Source organism: Rhincodon typus, chromosome 39, assembly GCF_021869965.1.
Source record: "Rhincodon typus isolate 14 chromosome 39, sRhiTyp1.1, whole genome shotgun sequence".
NCBI classification, from domain to species: Eukaryota; Metazoa; Chordata; class Chondrichthyes; order Orectolobiformes; family Rhincodontidae; genus Rhincodon; species Rhincodon typus.
In genome coordinates, this window is record NC_063370.1 from 13,790,024 (window position 1) to 13,810,919 (window position 20,896).

Genomic DNA, 20,896 nt, shown 5'->3' on the forward strand with positions numbered 1-20,896 from the left:
TTTCTGATGAAGGGTCTAGGCCCGAAACGTCAGCCTTCCTGCTCCTGTGGTGCTGCTTGGCCTGCTGTGTTCGTCCAGCTGTACACCTCGTTGTCTCAGATTCTCCAGCATCTGCAGTTCCTACTATCTCTCATACCCTCTAATGCTCTATTGTGCCATCATTATGTTTATTTGCCCTCTTCACAATTATTGTCACCTATCCATTACAACATACTGTCTCCAATCCCCAGAATTGACTTCCCTGACTTTAACCCCCCCTCTACAGCCCTTGACTTTAATTGAACTCCCCCCAGAACTGACCACAGCCAACCCCAAATGATGTGTGAGCAAGGCCTGACTGACTCTGTGCAGCTCCCTAACTGACTTACTATATGTCCCAGGCTGGTTGAGCTAGACCTGCAGGACTCACTGTGGACCACTTTCTGGATTGCAGTGATATAGAACCCCTTTACCTGACAGCACCAATGGGCCTACTGACATCAAATGGTTTGGACAGATATCAGGCACTGTCCTTGACTTATTGTGCCCAGACCCTCTGACTGAAGGCTACATTTCTTGACTTCCTCAAGGACTATTCCCTTTACACTTTTAGGTAAGACCAGACCACAATGCTGTGCTTCTCCTCCCAGATTACAAGCAGAAGTTGAAATATAGAAAGTCGTACAGTGCTGGTCTGAGGCAGCAGAACAGTTTCTTCAGGACTTGGAATCTGTAATTGCCCTTGAACTGATTTGGCTGTCTTGGATATTCAGAGAGCAGTTAAGAATCAACCACACTGGTGTGGGTTTGAGTCATTTGGAGGCCAGACCAGGTAGGGATGACAGATTTCCTTCTCTAAAGGACATAAGGATTTCTTTTAATATAATGGTTGCACAGTCACCATTAGACTAGCCTTTCATTCCAATTTTTTTCAATTCAAATTCCACAATCTGCCTTGGTGGAACTCACTTACATCCCAAGAATATTTGTGTGGTCTTTGGAATACCAATCCAGTAAGGTTAGCACTACACCACTCCTCCCCATATCAGTAAGGCTTGTTGATAGTTCGTATATTGCTGCCTATTGAAAGCAAAGTCAGAAGTCACACGACACCAGGTTATAGTCCAGCAGGTTTATTTGAAATCCCAAGCTTTCGGAGCACCTGACAAAGGAGTAACACTCCGAAAGCTTGTAATTTCAAATAAACCTGTTGGACTATAACATGGTGTCGTGTGATTTCTTACTTTGTCCACCCCAGTCCAACACATTATTGAAAGCACCTATGTTTTGCATAGGAAATCACAGTATGCATTACATACAAAAATTTTCTGTTAAAAATAATTGAAGACCAAACATCACTGTATCTCTTGTTAGGCATGATAAAATAACATCAAATTCTACACTATTGAGTCTTCTGTTAGCAAAATTAGTACTTTTGCATTATAAATCTCACCAGTAATTGGTGTTTCCTGGCTTTAGTTTTGCAAATATCTTTTTAGCCTATTCTAATATTTCTTTTCCATAGTATGCCTGTTACTTCTCTTTTGCTCACCATTTTGAGCACATTAATGGATTTATTTGAATTGAGGATACTCTTATGCAGAACTATTTAGGCAAATATGCCTGACACCTGAAAAACTCCCTCGGGCAGTTGTAGCAGTGTGACTTAATTGACAGTAATCTTCATTACTTATCATAGGACTGTAATCTTCAAATCGGATATAAGTTGTGGCAGTTAATAGAACAGAGATAGCTTTGCACTTTGATGTTCCCAGTGGTAGGGGCTGACAGTGTATTCTGCAGCAAATGGAATCTTGTGGAAGCTTAGTTTTATTTTCAGTTGATCGTCTGACTGATGAAGAACATTGAAGTTCCTTTTAAGATGGTTAATCGGATGAGCTTAATCAGTGAATTAACCTGTCCTTGCCCACTCTTATGTAGAGCTGGTCAAACACCTTGAGCACTGTTTAACTGCTTTTGTCACTTTCAGGCTCAGTAATTTCAGTGCTGTTCCAGAGGAACTTTTACTTTTGGTTCCCCTGAATCTCTATGTCTTACTTCAAACTAATTTGCAGTCATTCCTCACCTCCATCCTTGCGTATCTGCATACAATTCCAGTCCCTAAACCTCAAAATAAAATTCTCATCCTTGTTTTGAAAGCTTGATTCTTCACCTTCAATGTTTGGGCAACTTCTTCCAGTCCTCCCATTTTGTCACACTTTCAGCACCCATTTACCCCCTGTTCCTCTGACTTTGGCCACGTCCTTGACCCATTCATCCTGCTATGCTTTCAGCCACCTTGACCTAGAAATCTTCCTTAAGCTTTTCCATCTCTCTCTCTGCCTTAAAATCCCAATTTTTCTCACATTTCTCTGAAGCCCCAGTTGATGTTTTAGTGCATTCTGATCTGCTTGCAGTTGTGAGTTAGTACAGCGTTCATCCGCAGACTGAACAGAGTTGTGTGTTCCTGTGAGTGTACGCTTTCTTTTTGAAAAACGAACTAAAATTAACTCTGACTTAACACAGTTCCTTTTCACTAAGAGGGCATTAACCCGCATTGCTTCCAAACATTATTCTCTCGAATTCTAACCGGGGGCAAACCCGCATAAGTTAATGTCTCAGATGTCATTCAGGCCTCAGTAACAGTTTTTCAGTCTTTGCTTTCTGTTTTTATTACTTTGAATGCTTATCCCAATGAAGGAAACTGCTTATTACCACCAAACAGTTTAACAAATTCACTACCAGAAAAGTTACTAAATAAGGCTGCTTATCATCTCATCCACTTCTCATTTGTGCCCTAAAATGTGACTGAATTTTTTTTTCTCATTCAGATGGAATGTTCATATCTTGCATTTAATTTGCTGGCAAGATGGCATTGAAATTCTGTCTTAAATATTTTTACTTCTGTTGACAGGATTCTAGCCAGATTGAATTGTTGAAGGAGCTCCTGGACTTACAGAAAGACATGGTAGTGATGCTGCTTTCATTACTGGAAGGTAAATGCAAAGGTGCATTCAATGCATTGGAATCAGATAAGGTAACTTGTCTTGTATGAAAAAGCAAAACAAGCTAAATCTTCATTCAGTTCACTTCAACAAGCCCATGTACTATCTTGAATTAACAATTCCCTTCATAACCAGATCTTTCATATAGCTCATCACCCAAAGCAGAATTGGAAATGCTGTCCTTCAATTGTACAGGGCTTTACTTGAAACTGCACTTGGAACTCGGTATTTTGGTCTCGGTATTTAAGGAAGCATACATATCCATTGAAAACAGTACAGCGAAGGTTCACTAGATTACTCCCTGGGATATGAGGGTTGTCCTATGATGAGAGGCTGTATAAATTGGGTTTGTGTTCTCTGCAGTTATAAAGAATGAGATGTGATGTGGTCACAGAGGTCAACAGCACAGGAAAAAGCCCTTTTCCCATCGGTCTGCATCAATCAAAACAAGTACCTAACTATTCTCATTCCATTTTCCAACATTTGGCCTACAGCCTTGTATGTCTTGAAACAGTTAGTGCACTTGCAAATACTAATTAGATGTTATGAGGGTTTCTACCTTTACTACCATTACAGACAGTGAGTTCCAGATTCCCTGCACCCTGTGGAGGAGAAGAATGTTTGCTTACATCCCCTCTAAACCTCTGCCCCTTAATTTAAATCTGTGCTCCATGGTTATTGATCATGCTCCCCCTCCGTCTCTGTGCTCCAAGAAAATCAACCCAGGCCTATCTAATCTCACTTTACAACTGAAATTCTTCAGCCCAGGCAACATCCTGGTAAATCTCCTCTGCACCCTCTCCAGTGCAATCACATCCTTTCTGTAATGTGGATTCCAGAACTACACGTAATATTCTAGCTGTGGCCTAAACAACTATAAACTCTATGTCTTGAATAATAGAGGTAAATCTTTAGGTAATCTTAGGTAAATAAAGGTAATATCCCATATGCTTTCTTAACTTGTCCCACTACCTTAAGGTATTGGTGCACATACACACCAAGGTCCCTCTGATCTTCGGCGCTTCCTAGGGTCATACTGTTTGTCAGCTATTCCCTTGCCTTGTTTGTCCTGCCCAAGTGCATGATCTCACACTTATCCAGATTAAATGATCTTATTGAAACATACAGATTACAAAGGGAGATGATGCTGCCTTTTGGAAATGACGAATAAGACCTGACTCTGAAACTCTGCCAGCCTATCCCAATTCCCAGTGCCCCAGTTTTTCCAAGTGCAGGAGCAGAATGGAGTGCATTCTGAACTTGGCTAGTTCCATAGTGGAATAGGTGTTTCCTGGATCCTGAAATTTTCATGGAGTCAAACCAGAATCTGAAGGACTTGTAGTTCATAGCCCTCAGAAGAGTCATGAACAATAGTCTGGATGCAGGAATCTTTTTAAAGCTAACTTCCATAGGAATCCACACTACCCATTCCCAATGGAGTCTCATATCATCTGTGCCAGCCACTGCACTTCAATACCCATTTACCCAGTATACATGCTGCACAGAACCAATGAACCCTATACAAATAATAGCACATGATCTAAGGAAAATGTTATCAATAAAGTAATAACTTACCCTGCAAGCACCTGTTTCAACAAACTAATAGAAGTCTGCGCTGTCAATAAAGGTTTAATAAGGTTTAGCTGAGAACCAAGACTACCATCAGTTGTTGCACCAAATGATGCAGGGAAATCATTGCTTGATTGACGGCTTTTTCTTTCCTCCTATCTATTTTGTCAATGGCTCAATGTTTATTTACACAAAATTGTGATGATATGTTCCACCATTACTGCTTCAAAGGTATGGTTGTTTTAAAGAGTTATTGCAAAAGCAGTTCTTTTAAGAATGTTATGATTTGGAAATTTTTAAGCCTTTCCACATATGTAGGAGTTGTTACCTCAATCCATTCATAATTTATAATTGTTCAGGAGTGGCCAGAAGCTTTCCCGCTTCTGTTCAGTTTCTGATTTCATCCATCCAGCCAGTCCACCTCCGGCCTGCTCTTTTTTCCCTGATGTTGCATCTTCTATTGTTGCCAGCAAGAGACTCTCACCCTGTCTTTTACAGTTGTCTACATCCTTCATTTCCACTTCTTCACATCAGCTCATAGTCTATCAGATATCACTTACTGTGAAATTAAACTACACACAGTTCCCTCCTTTATGTAGAATTTGGCAATGCTTTTTAGTGAGTAAAACGTAATCATTATGCTCTATTTCTCATGCTGTACACAACACATTGAAAAATAAAGAGTGGGTAAAGCAGCAACAATTTTTTCCTTCAGACTTGGACTACATATAGGAGCACTTTATTTTTCAACATCATGACATATGTTCTTATTTGTTACTTTCAGGAAATGTTGTGAACGGCACTATTGCTAAACAAATGGTGGACATGTTGGTGGAGTCCTCTAGTAATGTTGAAATGATCCTGAAGTTTTTTGACATGTTCCTGAAACTGAAGGACATTGTGGCATCTGATGCATTCAAAGATTATGTGACTGATCCCAGAGGGCTTATCTCAAAGAAGGATTTCCATAAGGCCATGGATAGCCAGAAGCAATACACACCTTCTGAGATCCAGTTCTTACTATCATGCTCAGAAGCAGATGAGAATGAGATGATAAACTATGAAGAATTTGCAAACCGATTCCAAGAACCAGCCAAAGATATTGGTTTTAACATAGCTGTGTTACTCACAAACCTATCTGAACATGTGCCTCATGACACAAGGCTGCAAAACTTCTTGGAATTGGCAGACAGCATCCTCACCTATTTCCAGCCTTACTTAGGCCGCATTGAGATCATGGGTGCCAGTAAGAGAATAGAGCGTATTTACTTTGAGATTAGTGAGGCCAATAAAACTCAATGGGAGATGCCTCAAGTCAAAGAATCTAAGCGACAGTTTATATTTGATGTCGTGAACGAAGGTGGGGAATCTGAAAAGATGGAACTCTTTGTCAACTTCTGTGAGGATACCATCTTTGAAATGCAAATTGCTTCAAAGATCTCTGAAACAGATGAGGGGGAAAAGTCAGAAGATGAAGAGGAGGAAGGGGAGAACATTGAGGTGATAGAGGCTGAAAAAATCACTTCTCCAGCTGAGACACCATCTGCCTTTGCAGCATTCATTAGCAGTGTTGCTGACTTTTTAAAAATATTCACCTTCAAAAATATCAGAAAAAAATACCGCAAAATAAAGAAGATGACAATTAAAGAGATGGTGATGGCCCTGGTGACCTTCTTTTGGACTTTGTTCATTGGCATTTTACAATTTATCTATAGCATCTGCAGTGGTTTCTTTATGATAGTATGGAATACCTTGTTTGGAGGTGGTTTAGTTGAAGGGGCCAAACATCTGACAGTCACTGAACTCCTGGCTAGTATGCCTGATCCTACTCAGGATGAAGTTCACGCTGACCTTCCTGACATTAGTAAGACAGAAGTTGAGGAAACGACTGTGCAGTCAGAGTTTGAAGACCAAGCTAAAGAAGAGGAAACATCTGAGAAGCCTGATACAAAGAGAGAAAGTGGCCAGTTAAGGATGTGCTCACCAGAATCCAACCTGGGACTTGGTGATATTGTGGAGTCCACACCTGTTGAACCTCCAACCCCCGAGGGAACACCACCAAGTTTCAGAAAAGTGAGGGTAAGGACCTTACAATTCTTTCCAGCTTGAAATATCAAGCCAGGCCTCAGATTTAATTCCTCTTTAGAGATACCACATTTAACAGCATGCACACATTATCTGTTATCAGTCATTTTCCTTTCCAATTTGAATTCTTTATATTATTGGATTCTATGCCCAAAAGGGGCGGCACAGTGACCCAGTGGTTAGCACTGCTGCCTCACAGCGCCAGGGACCTGGGTTCAATTCCACCCTCGGGCGACTGTCTCTGTGGAGTTTGCATGTTCTCCCCGTGTCTGCGTGGGTTTCCTCCCACAGTCCAAAAATGTGCAGGCTAGGTGAATTGGCCATGCTAAATTGCCCGTAGTGTTCAGGGATGTGTAGATTAGGTGGGTTATAGGGGGATGGGTTTGGGTGGGTGCTCTGAGGGTCGGTGTGGACTTGTTGGTCCGTAAGGATTCTACAAAAAAAAAGCCGTCTGACCTACAACGCAACCTCTTCTATCATGGTAGGGCATTAGTCAGGTCCTAAATTCACCCCAGCCAGAATGAGACTCAAACTCCATGCTGTTGATACTAATCTGATCCATATTGGCTGTCCAGCTAGCCTAAGATGCAGTTTTACATGCATAGTCTGGAGCTATGGATAGTTAAAGTAGAGGCTCCAATGTTCTTTCCATCACACAGCTGACCAGGAATCTCACCCAGTCTTATCATCTCCTATTGATGTATGTTGGAAGGAATTACAAGTTAATATTCAACCTGTTTGGCCACGGTATGAATTCACCTTGATTGCCAAGCCCTAGGGTGCAACTGAGGTTGGGAGTTTCTGTCTCAGATGCAGAGACACTACAACCATGCCGCAAGACATAGAACGTAGAACATTACAGCGCAGTACAGGCCCTTTGGCCCTCGATGTTGCGCCGACCTGTGAAACCAATCTGAAGCCCACCTAACCTAAACTATTCCATTATCATCCATATGTTTATCCAATGACCATTTAAATGCCCTTAAAGTTGGCGAGTCTACTACTTTTGCAGGCAGGGCATTCCACGCCCTTACTACTCTCTGAGTAAAGAACCTACCTCTGACATCTGTCCTATATCTATCACCTCTCAATTTAAAGCTATGTCCCCTCGTGCTAGCCACCACCATCCAAGGAAAAAGGCTTCCGCTGTCCACCCTATCTAATCCTCTGATCATCTTGTATGTTTCTATTAAGTCACCTCTTAACCTTCTTCTCTCTAACGAAAACAGCCTCAAGTTCCTCAGCCTTTCCTCATAAGACCTTCCCTCCATACCAGGCAACATCTTGGTAAATCTCCTCTGCACCCTTTCCAATGCTTCCATATCCTTCCTATAATGCGGTGACCAGAACTGTACGCAATACTCCAAGTGCGGCCGCACCAGAGTTTTGTACAGCTGCAACATGACCTCATGGCTCCGAAACTCAATCCCTCTAGCAATAAAACCTAACACACCGTACGCCTTCTTAACAACCCTGTCAACCTGGGTGGCACCTTTCAGTGATCTATGCACATGGACACCGAGATCTCTCTGCTCATCCACACTACCAAGAATCTTACCATTAGCCCAGTACTCTGTATTCCTGTTACTCCTTCCAAAGTGAATCACCTCACACTTTTCCGCATTAAACTCCATTTGCCACCTCTCAGCCCAGCTCTGAAGCTTATCTATGTCCCTCTGTAACCTGCAACATCCTTCCGCACTATCCACAACTCCACCGACTTTGGTGTCATCCGCAAATTTACTAACCCATCCTTCTACGCCCTCATCCAGGTCATTTATAAAAATGACAAACAGCAGTGGCCCCAAAACAGATCCTTGAGGTACACCACTAGTAACTGAACTCCAGGATGAACATTTCCCATCAACCACCACCCTCTGTCTTCTTACAGCCAGCCAATTTCTGATCCAAACCACTAAATCACCCTCAATCCCATGCCTCCGTACTTTCTGCAATAGCCTACCATGGGGAACCTTATCAAACGCTTTACTGAAATCCATATACACCACATCAACCGCTTTACCCTCATCCACCTGTTTAGTCACCTTCTCAAAAGAACTCAATAAGGTTTGTGAGGCACGACCTACCCTTCACAAAACCGTGTTGACTATCCCTAATCAGATTATTCCTTTCTAGATGATTATAAATCCTATCTCTTATAATCCTTTCCAACACTTTACCCACAACCGAAGTAAGGCTCACTGGTCTATAATTACCAGGGTTGTCTCTACTCCCCTTCTTGAACAAGGGGACAACATTTGCTAGTCTCCAGTCTTCTGACACTATTCCTGTAGACAATGACGACATAAAGATCAAAGCCAAAGGCTCTGCAATCTCCTCTCTAGCTTCCCAGAGAATCCTAGGATAAATCCCATCCGGCCCAGGGGACGTCTCTATTTTCACACCTTCCAGAATTGCTAACACCTCCTCCTTATGAACCTCAATCCCGTCTAGTCTAATAGCCTGTATCTCAGTATTCTCCTCAACAACATTGTCTTTTTCCTGTGTGAAAACTGACGAAAAATATGCATTTAGCGCCTCTCCTATCTCTTCAGACTCCATGCACAACTTCCCACTACTGTCCTTGACTGGCCTTAATCTTACTCTAGTCATTCTTTTATTCCTGACATACCTAGAGAAAGCTTTAGGGTTTTTCTTGATCCTACCTGCTAAAGACTTCTCATGTCCCCTCCTGGCTCTTCTTAGCTCTCTCTTTAGGTCCTTCCTGGCTAACTTGTAACTCTCAAGTGCCCGAACTGAGCCTTCACGCCTCATCTCTACATAAGCCTCCTTCTCCCTCTTGACAAGAGATTCAACTTCTTTAGTAAACCACGGTTCCCTCGCTCGACCACTTCCTCCCTGCCTGACAGGTACATACTTCTCAAAGACACGCAGTAGCTGTTCCTTGATCAAGCTCCACATTTCAGTTGTGCCCAGCCCCTGCAGTTTCCTTCTCCATCCTATGCATCCTAAATCTTGCCTAATCGCCTCATAATTGCCTTTCCCCCAGCTATAACTCTTGCCCTGCGGGATATACCTATCCCTTTCCATCGCTAAAGTAAACATAACTGAATTGTGGTCACTATCACCAAAGTGCTCACCTACCTCCAAATCTAACACCTGGCCTGGTTCATTACCCAGTACCAAATCCAATGTGGCCTCGCCTCTTGTTGGCCTATCTACATACTGTGTCAGGAAACCCTCCTGCATACATTGGGCAAAAACTGACTCATCTAAAGTACTCGAACTATAGCGTTTCCAGTCAATGTTTGGAAAGTTAAAGTCCCCCATAACAACTACCCTGTTACTTTCGCTCCTATCCAGAATCATCTTTGCAATCTTTTCCTCTACATCTCTGGAACTTTTCGGAGGCCTATAGAAAACTCCCAACAGGGTGACCTCTCCTTTCCTGGTTCTAACCTCAGCCCATACTACCTCAGTAGACGAGTTCTCATCAAACGTCCTTTCTGCCACCGTAATACTGTCCTTGACTAACAGTGCCACACCTCCCCCTGTTTTACCACCTTCCCTGATCTTACTGAAACATCTAAACCCCGGAACCTGCAACAACCATTCCTGTCCCTGCTCTATCCATGCCTCCGAAATGGCCACAACATCGAAGTCCCAGGTACCAACCCATGCTGCAAGTTCACCCACCTTATTCCGGATGCTCCTGGCATTGAAGTAGACACACTTCAAACCACCTTCCTGCCTGCCGGTACACTCCTGTGACCTTGAAACCTTATTCATGACCTCACTATTTTCAACCTCCTGTACACTGGAGCTACAATTCAGGTTCCCATCCCCCTGCTGAATTAGTTTAAACCCTCCCGAAGAGCATTAGTAAATTGCCCCCCCAGGATATTGGTACCCCTCTGGTTCAGGTGTATACCATCCCGTTTGTAGAGGTCCCACCTACCCCAGAATGAGCCCCAATTATCCAGGTATCTGAATCCCTTCTTCCTGCACCATCCCTGTAGCCACGTGTTCAACTGCTCTCTCTCCCTATTCCTCGCCTCGCTAGCATGTGGCACAGGTAACAAACCAGAGATAACAACTCTGTTTGTTCTAGCTCTAAGCTTCCACCCTAGCTCCTTGAATTTCTGCTTTACATCCCCATCCCTTTTCCTACCTATGTCGTTGGTGCCTATGTGGACCACGACTTGGGGCTGCTCCCCCTCCCCCCTTAAGGATCCCGAAAACACGATCTGAGACATCATGGACCCTGGCATCTGGGAGGCAACACACCAACCGCGAATCTCTCTCGTTCCCACAGAATCTCCTATCTGTCCCCCTAACTATGGAGTCCCCAGTGAGTACTGCTCTCCTCCTCTTCCCCCCTTTCCTTCTGAGCAACAGGGACATACTCTGTGCCAGAGACCTGTACCCCATGGCTTACCCCTGGTAAGTCGTCCCCCCCCAACAGTATCCAAAACGGTATACTTGTTTTTGAAGGGAATGGCCACAGGGGATCCCTGCACTGTCTGCCTGTTCCCTTTCCGTCCCCTGACTATAACCCATCTACTTTTTTCTTGTACCTGAGGTGTGACTACCTCCCTGTAACTCCTGTCAATTACCCCCTCAGCCTCCCGAATGATCCGAAGTTCATCCAGCTCCAGCTCCAGTTCCCTAACGCGGTTTCCAAGGAGCTGGAGTTGGGTGCACTTCCCGCAGATGAAGTCAGTGGGGACACTAGTGGTGACCCTTACCTCCCACATTCTACAGGAGGAGCATGCAATTGCCCTAACATCCATTCCCACTGTTCTGAATTCCCAATCAGACTATTAAAAAAAAACTAGTAGCCTTACCAAATCAGCGCTCAGAACCTTTTTTTTTGGTTAGAGGAGGAGGATGGGTGGGAGGACACTACCTAGGTAGTGTTTCGGGTAAAGCAACCGCCCAAATATATTACCTCACTTACTCCAAAAATGGAGTCACGCGAGGCAAGACTTTTATAATCGAAAAATTTACCTTCCCAGGCTGCCCTCGCGCTTCCTCCCGGACTCCCGCCGCTGAAACAACTGAAAAAAAAGGCCACCTATTTGAATTGACAATTGAATATGAAGAGAAAAATAAACCTTAAACCCTAAAGCAAGTGAGCAAAATATTGAGCCTGTACTTTGTTTCCTCCCCACGTTCGTTGACTCTTATGCCAGAATTCAACCTAAATGGCAGGATATTGAATAAAATATGGGGTGCTACCTGGTGGAGTTTGGAAAACTGCAGTGTTCATTTTTATCTCATAATCACTTGGTGGATTAAGTCTTGACAATTTTGTCTTATCTTCCTGTCTAACTGCTGTTTCATCAGAGGCCATTGTTAAGACTTCTGTCGAGTTTTTATTTCAATACCTAGATCTGCAGTAAATGTTATTATAGCAATTGCAAAATGCTCTCTTACTTTTTAACAGCAACAGATTGAATCTCAGCTAGAACCCAAGGTAGAAGATCAACTCAAGGCTGAAGCTGAGAAAGCGGAGTGAGTCTTTTTTAATATTTTTTAATCTACAGCTTTTGTTTTAAGGGCAAGGATGTGGAAATGTGACTTCATGTCAGCATAATAAAAATGTTTTTCTTTCTTAATTGTTCAGCTGTTATTAGATCATTTAAAAATAATGTTGATAAATAGGATGCCAAAATAGTATTCCAGTACTCACTCTCAGTAACAATTCCTGCTTTTCACCAACCGTTTCACCAAGAACAAACTCTGTTTATTTCCCAGAGTTCTGGTTTTGCTCAGCTGTATCAAATAAATACTGCTTGAGCTTTTCAACTCCCTCTGTCAGCTATATTGAGCTATTAGTGACTCTCACATTTAAGTCCCTAATGGCTCAGGACTTTTCCTGAACCTTGACTTGAATACTCACTGCATACTAATTGCTAGAACCTATCCCTGAGTTCTAACAGCAGAACAATCCATTTGCTCTTGTCTATTCATTTATTTCCCCTACACACAACTAACGTGGTTTAGTTGCCTTCCCAGCAGCATAGCAAAAAGCAGTACTACCTAACATAGAGTCTACTTCTCTTTATCCCATACTCACTGTCTTTTCTATCTGCTTGAAACCTGTGAGCTTCTCTTTAGTGATCCCCGAACTGTCCTGAGTGACTTATTCCATTCCAATACACAACTTCTCAATAAAATGACTTTTAATAAAAATTGAATTTTTCCTACAAAAAACATCCTTAGAATCAAAACCATTGAGCATAGGAGTCCATCTTTTAAGAACAATCCAGTTACTCCTAGTTTTCTAGGTTTTTCTCCACGTCAATGCATTTCTTTCTCCTAGAGGTATGTGCAAGCTACAACCACTTGAAACCCATTCCTGTCTGTTTGGATTTACTTTTATTTAAAACCAGTACTTCTTAAAGTAAAACTTAATTTTTTCACACCATCTCAAGGTCAAACAAATGACTTGTGCAACAGTTCTAGATAGTGTTATAGAGTGGAGGTTGACCCCCCTCCGAACTAAAACCAAATGACTCAAAGAGGAGCACCTCACCCTATAATCTGTAAAAGGAGTGTGAACGTGGAATTTCTAGTGATTAAATAAAGTAAATCCTTGACATTCACTTTAAAATCAACAAGTAACAATTTATTTATCTAACTCTAACAGTGAACAAATTAACTAAACAACTAACAAACTGAATAAATCCCTTCTAACTACTAACTGTTCCCAAATAAAGCAAGATTCTAATGGTGTGCTGTTCCAATCAATACAGGTCCCACATATATAATATTAAGAAAAGAATTTAGTCTCTCGAAATTACAGTCAGGTTACATGTCTTCCAGAATGTTCTGTGCCTTCTCTGTTGATTCTTCTGTCAGGAATATTAACTAGTTGCGCTGTTAGTATTGTAGTTTTCTGGATGGTACTTTCTTTAGGACATAAACGAGGCTGTGAGAGCCAGCAATTCTCTCTTGAGAGCTGAGGGCCGTTAGCTCTGGTGGATGACAGCTGACTCTGTGCTCTGTGTCCATTCACCCTTTTCTTTTTATACCTTTGATGACATATCAATATTTCTTACAATAGGATTTGGACCTATGTTGTCAAAACCATCCGGCTTAAATTTAATAGGTTTTTGGTATCGAAGTACCTGTTTCAAATTGATCAGCTAAATTCAAAAGCCTGTCATCGTGGTAAAAAATGCAGCTTGGCCTGCTAACTGTACGGCCTTTCAATACATATATTTCAATTTGGGTCCTCTCTATGTACTTGCAAACTTTCAGGCTGCTGCTCACAGACATCCATTTTAAATCTCCAAGCACAGAAGAAGCATATAATCTTTTAAAGGGACCACGCAATGCTTTCCCCTCCTAGCATTTTACAGACACCAAATTCTAACTACTTGCCTTCCAATCCACAAGTACTCTACCCAGCTTCGCAATAGTAAAGTTGAATGAAAGGTGGTTAGAAGGTGGAGTGGTTGACGTTATGCTTACTATGCTTATTAATTCATACATCAGTGGAGAAGCAGAAGCAGATTCTCGCAGCACAGAATGAACATTCACCTTCATCTCAAGGCAGCAGGAGTACAAAAGAATGGGAATTTTGCCAGCTGTAAAGATACGCAACACACAGGAAGAAAAAGCCTTAAGCACCAATAAACAGGAATTTAAAAAAAAATAAACATAAGAATCCAAGTTATATTCCAGCATGCTTGAAGACCTTGGAAATATTCATTATTTTGTTTTAAAATCGAAAAAAATGCAGTAGTCAAAAAATTCAACATGAAAATGTTGCTAGCACAAAGAACCATACAGTTGATTGCCTGTAGAGCCATCAATGCCAGTGACTGAAGGTCTAGGTCTCCTATAATTTAATGCGATTTGTAAGTATTGAGAGTGAAATAAAAGAAAACAAGCAAGTTATCACTTGGGAGTATTAGTGGACAGAGCATGTGTAGTGCAACATGGGAACCCCTGATTTAAATCATAGTTCATACGGCCAATAAAGTTACCTCTCTGCTTTACTCCTAATGATATTTTCTCTGGTAAGGACAGGAAATTTCAAAACCACTCTGGTGTTTGCTATAATTTTTCTTACTCCTGCTGCTTTTATTACTCCTTTTACAATCTTCAGATTTTGAGCGTTCCTCCAGCAGTGCAATACAATTATGATAAAAGGTATACGTACACTTCAGACCACTCCAAAATTGCTCAGTATTAATTTAGCACCCCAGCAAGACAGAACTGACAAATAAGATCTGCTAAGATTTGAAGCTTGGCATCAAAATTATATAAATGAGGGTCATGTGCAAGGGAAAAACATGGCTTGCAAGGAATAGAAATAAGGAGGGGTGGTAACTGCAGAAGATGCAACACCTGCCCATTTACTTCTTCCCCTGCTCACCATTCAATGGCCTAAACAGTCTTTCCAGGTAAAGCAGCATTTAACTTGTACCTCCTCCAATCTAATCTGTTGCATTTGCTGCACCCAAAGTGGCCTACTCTGCATTGGAGACTGGGTAACCGCTTTGCAGAACACTTCCGGTCCATATGCAGGCATGATCCTGACTTTCCTGTACCTGGTCATGTTAACACCACATCCTGCTCACGTGCACTTGTTTATCCTCAGCTTGCTGCAATGGTCCAGCGAATCACAGTGCAACTGGAGAAACAACAGCTCATCTTCAGACTAGGCACTTTACAATCTTCTCAAGTTAATATTGAGTTCAACACCTTCAGATTGTGCACGTGCTCCCATTTCTTCCCTTTCCTTTAGATTTACTTGTATTCTCTGTAACCATTTCTTCTGTCCTCTCCACGTACTCCAGTGGAGCCATCTATTCTTTCCAGCTTGGCGGTTAGACACACCATTGTTCTGCCATTCTCACATTCTGATTATTTAATCTGAACTATCAACACATTTTCTCCCCCAGCTCTCCCCCAACCACTACTGCATAAATGCTGCCCCCTCCATGCTTCATACCAGATCTGATGAAGAGTCATTTAGACTCAAAATGTTAGCTTGCTCTTTCGCCATGGATGCTGCCTAACCTGCTGTGATTTCCAGTATTTTTTTGTTTCCAGGTTATTTATGACACTTTGTTTTCATACAAACAAAAGTAGACAGGTCATACCTGGATAATCTTACTTTTTTTTTCAATTGGGTGCTGGAGGTGAGCTACCTTGCTGAAATTCTGCAGTCCATAGATATGCCTGAGGTGCTGTTAGAGAGGGTTTTCCAGGATAATGACCCAGCAGTGAAGGAATGGCGACATAATTTCAAGTTAGGTTGTGTGGCTTGGAGAGAAAATCGTTAGTTATGTTCCCATTTATCCCCTGTCCTTATTTTTATAGATGTAGAGGTCACAGGTCTGGTCAGTTAAAGTACATCTTGCACATTGTACACCCTGCTGGTACTGTACTTCAGTGGTGAAACTGTCCAAATAGTGGAAACATCTTCTCAGCATCCACAATATTGAGGCCTCTCAGTATCCTGTAAGTTTCAGTCCGCCTTCATCTTTCTAAACTCCATTGAGCACGGACCCAGAACCGTCAACTGTTCATCATATGACAAGCCTTTCATCCATGGGATCATCCATCTACATGTCTTTTGGACCCCATGCATGCACACACACGTACACATCGCCAGCACATCTCTCCTCAGATATGGGATCCAAAACTGCTCCCAATATTCCAAATGTCCACTATGTCTCCAGCACCATTCTGTTCTTATATTCAACATAAACATAGCAATCCTATGACAAGGAATAGTAAAAACAATAATGTCACAGAGTCATAAAGATGTACAGCATGGAAAGAAACCCTTTGGTCCAACTCGACCATGCTGACCAAATATCCTAAGTAAATCTAATCCCATTTGCCAGCGTTTGGCCCATATCCGTCTAAACCCTTACTATTCATATTTATTTGAAGTTAAGATTGTATACATACAATGTTAAAATGAAAGTTATGTAAACTTGTTTGACCTCTACCACTGCAGTGGATTTAGTACTTAATGTTCCAATTAAAAGTGAGTGATAATTGACAGCTAGTTAAGATATGATCCCTTAAAGGTACATGTTCATCACATCACAACAAAAACACTCATGGCACAGCTTGCAGTGGGATCATTGGCAATCGCAAGTGAGTCTGCGGGACCTGAAGCTCTGCTCCTGGCTACTGTTGAAGAGAAGGCCCAGTTGCAAGGGGGGCTCATAGCAAGGGGGAACACTTTTATAAATTCAGAGTGTGCTTTTCTCGTTCATCTTCAGGCTGCCCACAGAATCGAAGAAGGTATCTGGTGTGCAGAGGACTTTGGAATAAGGTCCGCCAACAGCTTTCTGTAGGAGGCTCGTAGGCATGGGAAAATCTCAGAAATCTTGGACCAGATGTTTTGCAAGGAGGCCTGACATATAAATCTCTGTGCTCATTTCTAAATCTCTGTGCTGGATACTGAACATTATCCAGATGTAACAGAAAGAGAAATCCGCCCACAGACCATCTCCATTTTGTCCTGTCTGATTTGGCTGGGTGGCTGATTCAGTGGGTCCTCCCTGCCTCCTTCCCAGTGTTATGCATCATCAGGGAATCACACACCCAGTTTCTGTACTTAACAAGAATTTCTTAGCAAGAAGTAGATTCTATCTCCAGATAAGTAATTATGAACCGTTAACATATACCTCTACTAGTGGAAATTCTAACGCAGTTATAAGAATTTTAACTAGTAGAGGTATATGTTATTCACCTTACCTGTGCCCTTCATGATTTTATTAACTTCTATAAAGTCACCACTCAACCTCCTCTGCTCCAGTGAGAAAAGTGCCAGCCAATCTTCATAACTCAAAACATTCCATGCCTGGCAACATCAAGGTGAATCTATTCTGAGCCCACTCCAATTTAATAATATACTTCCTATAGGAGGGTGACCAGAATTGTACACAATACTCCAGAAGAGACCTCACCAGCTTCCTGTACAACCCCAGCATGACATCCCAACTCCTATACTCAAAGGTCTGAATAATGAAGGCAAGTGTGCTAAGTGCCACCTTAACCACCCCATCTACATGCGATGCAAATTTCAAAGAATTATGTACCTGAACCCCTATTAAGACCGTCCTTCTCCCATTTTGGTCCACAGGAATAAAAAAATGAAAAAAATTGAAATATATACTTTTTAAGGATGAGTCTCATATCCCTCCATGAAGTCACTGTTTACAATTAAATTTTGATTTTGTAAAATTTCCATTTGTACTAAACATTTAATGAAAAATTCCTGAGGTAATTTGCGGATCTGCCTCCTATACCTATACCAAGGAATGCACCTGGATAGTCTGTGACCCACAATGTTCTTTTTTTTCTATACATAAACAAAATGATAATTGTTCCTTTCTTGATTGAAGGGAAAATAAACCTTTTTTCATTTGGTAATTATAAAGTATGTGCAATAGTCATTTGCATGGAAATACTTACTAAATTTAGTTGTGACCTTTTAAATTCCATAAATTGCGAGCGACCTGTTGGAATAATAACTTACAATTTCTCGCCAAGAAGTATGTTTTAATAAGAAATTGTCTTGCAATTCAAAACTGATTTCTAAGGAAATTAAATGCCTTTTATACATAAATTGTTAGATTTGAACTGTTAATGCATCTACATTGTGATAAGCCACAAGACAATACCGACTTGATGCATAATGAGTGTTTGTTTTATACCAGTCCTAAACATTACCTTACAATTGTCATGTAGATCACTGTTGTGCACTTTTAATGTTGGTGGTTTTTTTTTCCTTTTTTTTTGCCACATAAAGCTCTGAGAATGGTGAAAAGGCTGAGAAGGATATGAAAGAGAAAGAAGTGCTCGAACAAGCAGAAGGAGCAGGGGAAAAGGCAGAAGGGGAAGGAGAAAAGGCAGAAGCAGGAGAGAAGGAAACAGGAGAAGGACAAAAGGCAAAAGGAGAAAAAGAGGAGGGAGAAGAAAAAGAAGAATCTGCTACACCAGCAAGAAAGATGAGGAAGAAAGCTAAGCAGGAGAGCAAAAAGGAGGAACCAGAGGCAGTAATGGAGTTCTGGAACGAGTTTGAGAATTACAAGACTAAGCTCCTGGTAAGCATGAACACATCTAAAAAGCCTGAAAAGGAATCTGTTAGGACTCCTGCGTTAAACATGTCTGTCAACTGGCAACTGTTGGCAGCCGAGACTGCCTCTGTCATAGTCCTAATATCAATAGAAAGTTCATATGAGCCTGATTCCTGGAAGATCTGATAGACTTTCACATCGTAACAGAGAGCAGAGTCCTCTTCACTAATGGAGTCATAGTCATACAGCATGGAAATAGATCCTTCAGTCCAACCAGTCCATGCCAAACGTAATCCCAAACTAAACTAATCTCACCTGCCTGCTCCTGGCCCACGTCCCTCCAAACCTTTCCTATTCACGTACTTATCCAAATGTCTTCTAAACATTGTTACCACATCCACCACTTCCTCAGGAAGTTCATTCCATGTGCGAACCACCCTCTGTGTTTTAAAAAAAAAAAATTGCCCCTCATGCCTCTTTTAAATCTCTCTCCTCTCACCTTAAAAACGTGCGCCCTAGTCTTGAAGTTCCCCATCCTAGGGAAAAGACAACTACCGATAACTCTATCTATACCGTCATTATTTTATTAACTTGTATCAGGTCGCCTCTCAACCTCAATGTCCCAGACTATCCAGCCTTTCTTTATAACTCAAACTTGCATACTCAGCAACATCCTGGTAAATCTCTTCTTAACCCTCTCCCGCTTAATAATATCCTTCCTATAACTGGACAACCAGAAATAGACGCCGTATTCCCTCATGCTTTTGAATTTAGTCCAAGGCTAGGAAGATACTACTTTCAAAAGTGTTGCTGAAACTGAGCTCTCCTCCACAATGAGCAGAGTGTTCCTCTTTAGTGATCATTCTGTTACAACTGCACACAAGAATTCTCCCAACTTTGTTCCAAATTAGTATACCAGTGATATTAACTCCTTTTTTGTTTTAAGACTCTTTCCGGAGTCTACAACACAATATTTCATGTATCAGTTTGTGCTCAGACTCTCAAAGTGTGCACCTTGCCTACTATAAATTAAGAAAACAGCCCAAATAAGAAACATAACCAAAAAGCCAAGCAACCAGGAAATGTATCATTCAAACCCAAAGGCAGAAGCAATTTAAATTGTGTTACCTGTTGACAAAGTTCAAGTTTGTTAACAGTGTGCAGAATATAATGGTGTTCTCTCATTTCTCTTTACATGAAAAAAACTGTAATCAATTTAGTCTCGAAGCAGAACACAATGACGTGTAACCGTGTGGCATGAAATAAGTGGCATGTGTTTTTTGACTGCAGAATTACTTGTCAAGGAATTTCTACAACCTCCGCTTCCTGGCTTTGTTTGTGGCATTTGCAATCAACTTTATCCTCCTCTTCTACAAGGTAAATATAAATGATCAAAATAAAGTATATTTACTGATTACCTCCTTAGGAAAATTATACCCAAAATTGCACTCAAAGCTGAGCTTTTTCACCAGCAACACATTAAATTCAAGTTCAATCCCTGTATCATTGTTATCCAAAGTAATATTAATGGCAATGATGTGGAGATGCTGGTGTTGGACTCAGGTGGACAAGGTCAGAAGTCACACGACACCAGGTTGTAGTCCAACAGGTTTATTTGAAATCACAAGCTTTTGGCGTGCTGTTCCTTCGTCAGATGAAGTCTGACTTCAACTGACAAAGGAGCAGCACTCCAAAAGCTTGTGATTTCAAATAAACCTCTTGGACTATAAACTGGTGTCATGTCACTTCTGACCTATATTTACGGCAAGGCTTTCCATTGGCCAGATAATCATTTCTGAAGCATGAGTGGGAGTTGTGTAATCCCCGTTGTGGCAGATTCCAAGGGAATTTCCTGGGAAATTAAAGACTTCACTGCCCAATTCCTGTAAACTTGGAACCCTCCGAAAGTATCCATTTATATTGGAGAATTCAGAGGGTTCCGCACAAGTTAAGTGAATAATTACTCAAGAAAAATTAAACCACTAAATAACTTGTTTAACTCTTGAGTAAGTAACTATTAAACTGACCTCCAACATACCACTCATATGCTCAATTATACCTTCTCCCAGACCCTGGCCCAATGCTGTCATTGAAGTGAGATTGCCAGTCCTCAGAACATCCAGCTCTGTGCTTTTAACTTCAGCACATTGTCTTGGCTTCTGAACTATTTCATTCCATCATTAAATCACCCTGGTTACACCTCCATAACATCACCAGTCTCCATCTCTGCATCTG

The 20,896-nt window shown here is 41.5% G+C and overlaps 1 protein-coding gene across 1 annotated transcript in view; it reads left to right on the forward strand.

The window, feature by feature from the left end:
- Positions 1 to 20,896, forward strand: part of LOC109927309 (ryanodine receptor 1-like) — a 380,829-nt gene that overhangs the window by 336,098 nt on the left and 23,835 nt on the right. The window contains exons 87-91 of the mRNA XM_048618232.1: positions 2,894 to 2,975; positions 5,338 to 6,632; positions 12,049 to 12,116; positions 18,394 to 18,688; positions 19,952 to 20,038. Of these exons, the coding sequence (XP_048474189.1) occupies positions 2,894 to 2,975; positions 5,338 to 6,632; positions 12,049 to 12,116; positions 18,394 to 18,688; positions 19,952 to 20,038 (1,827 nt within the window). The remainder of the gene's footprint in view (positions 1 to 2,893; positions 2,976 to 5,337; positions 6,633 to 12,048; positions 12,117 to 18,393; positions 18,689 to 19,951; positions 20,039 to 20,896) is intronic.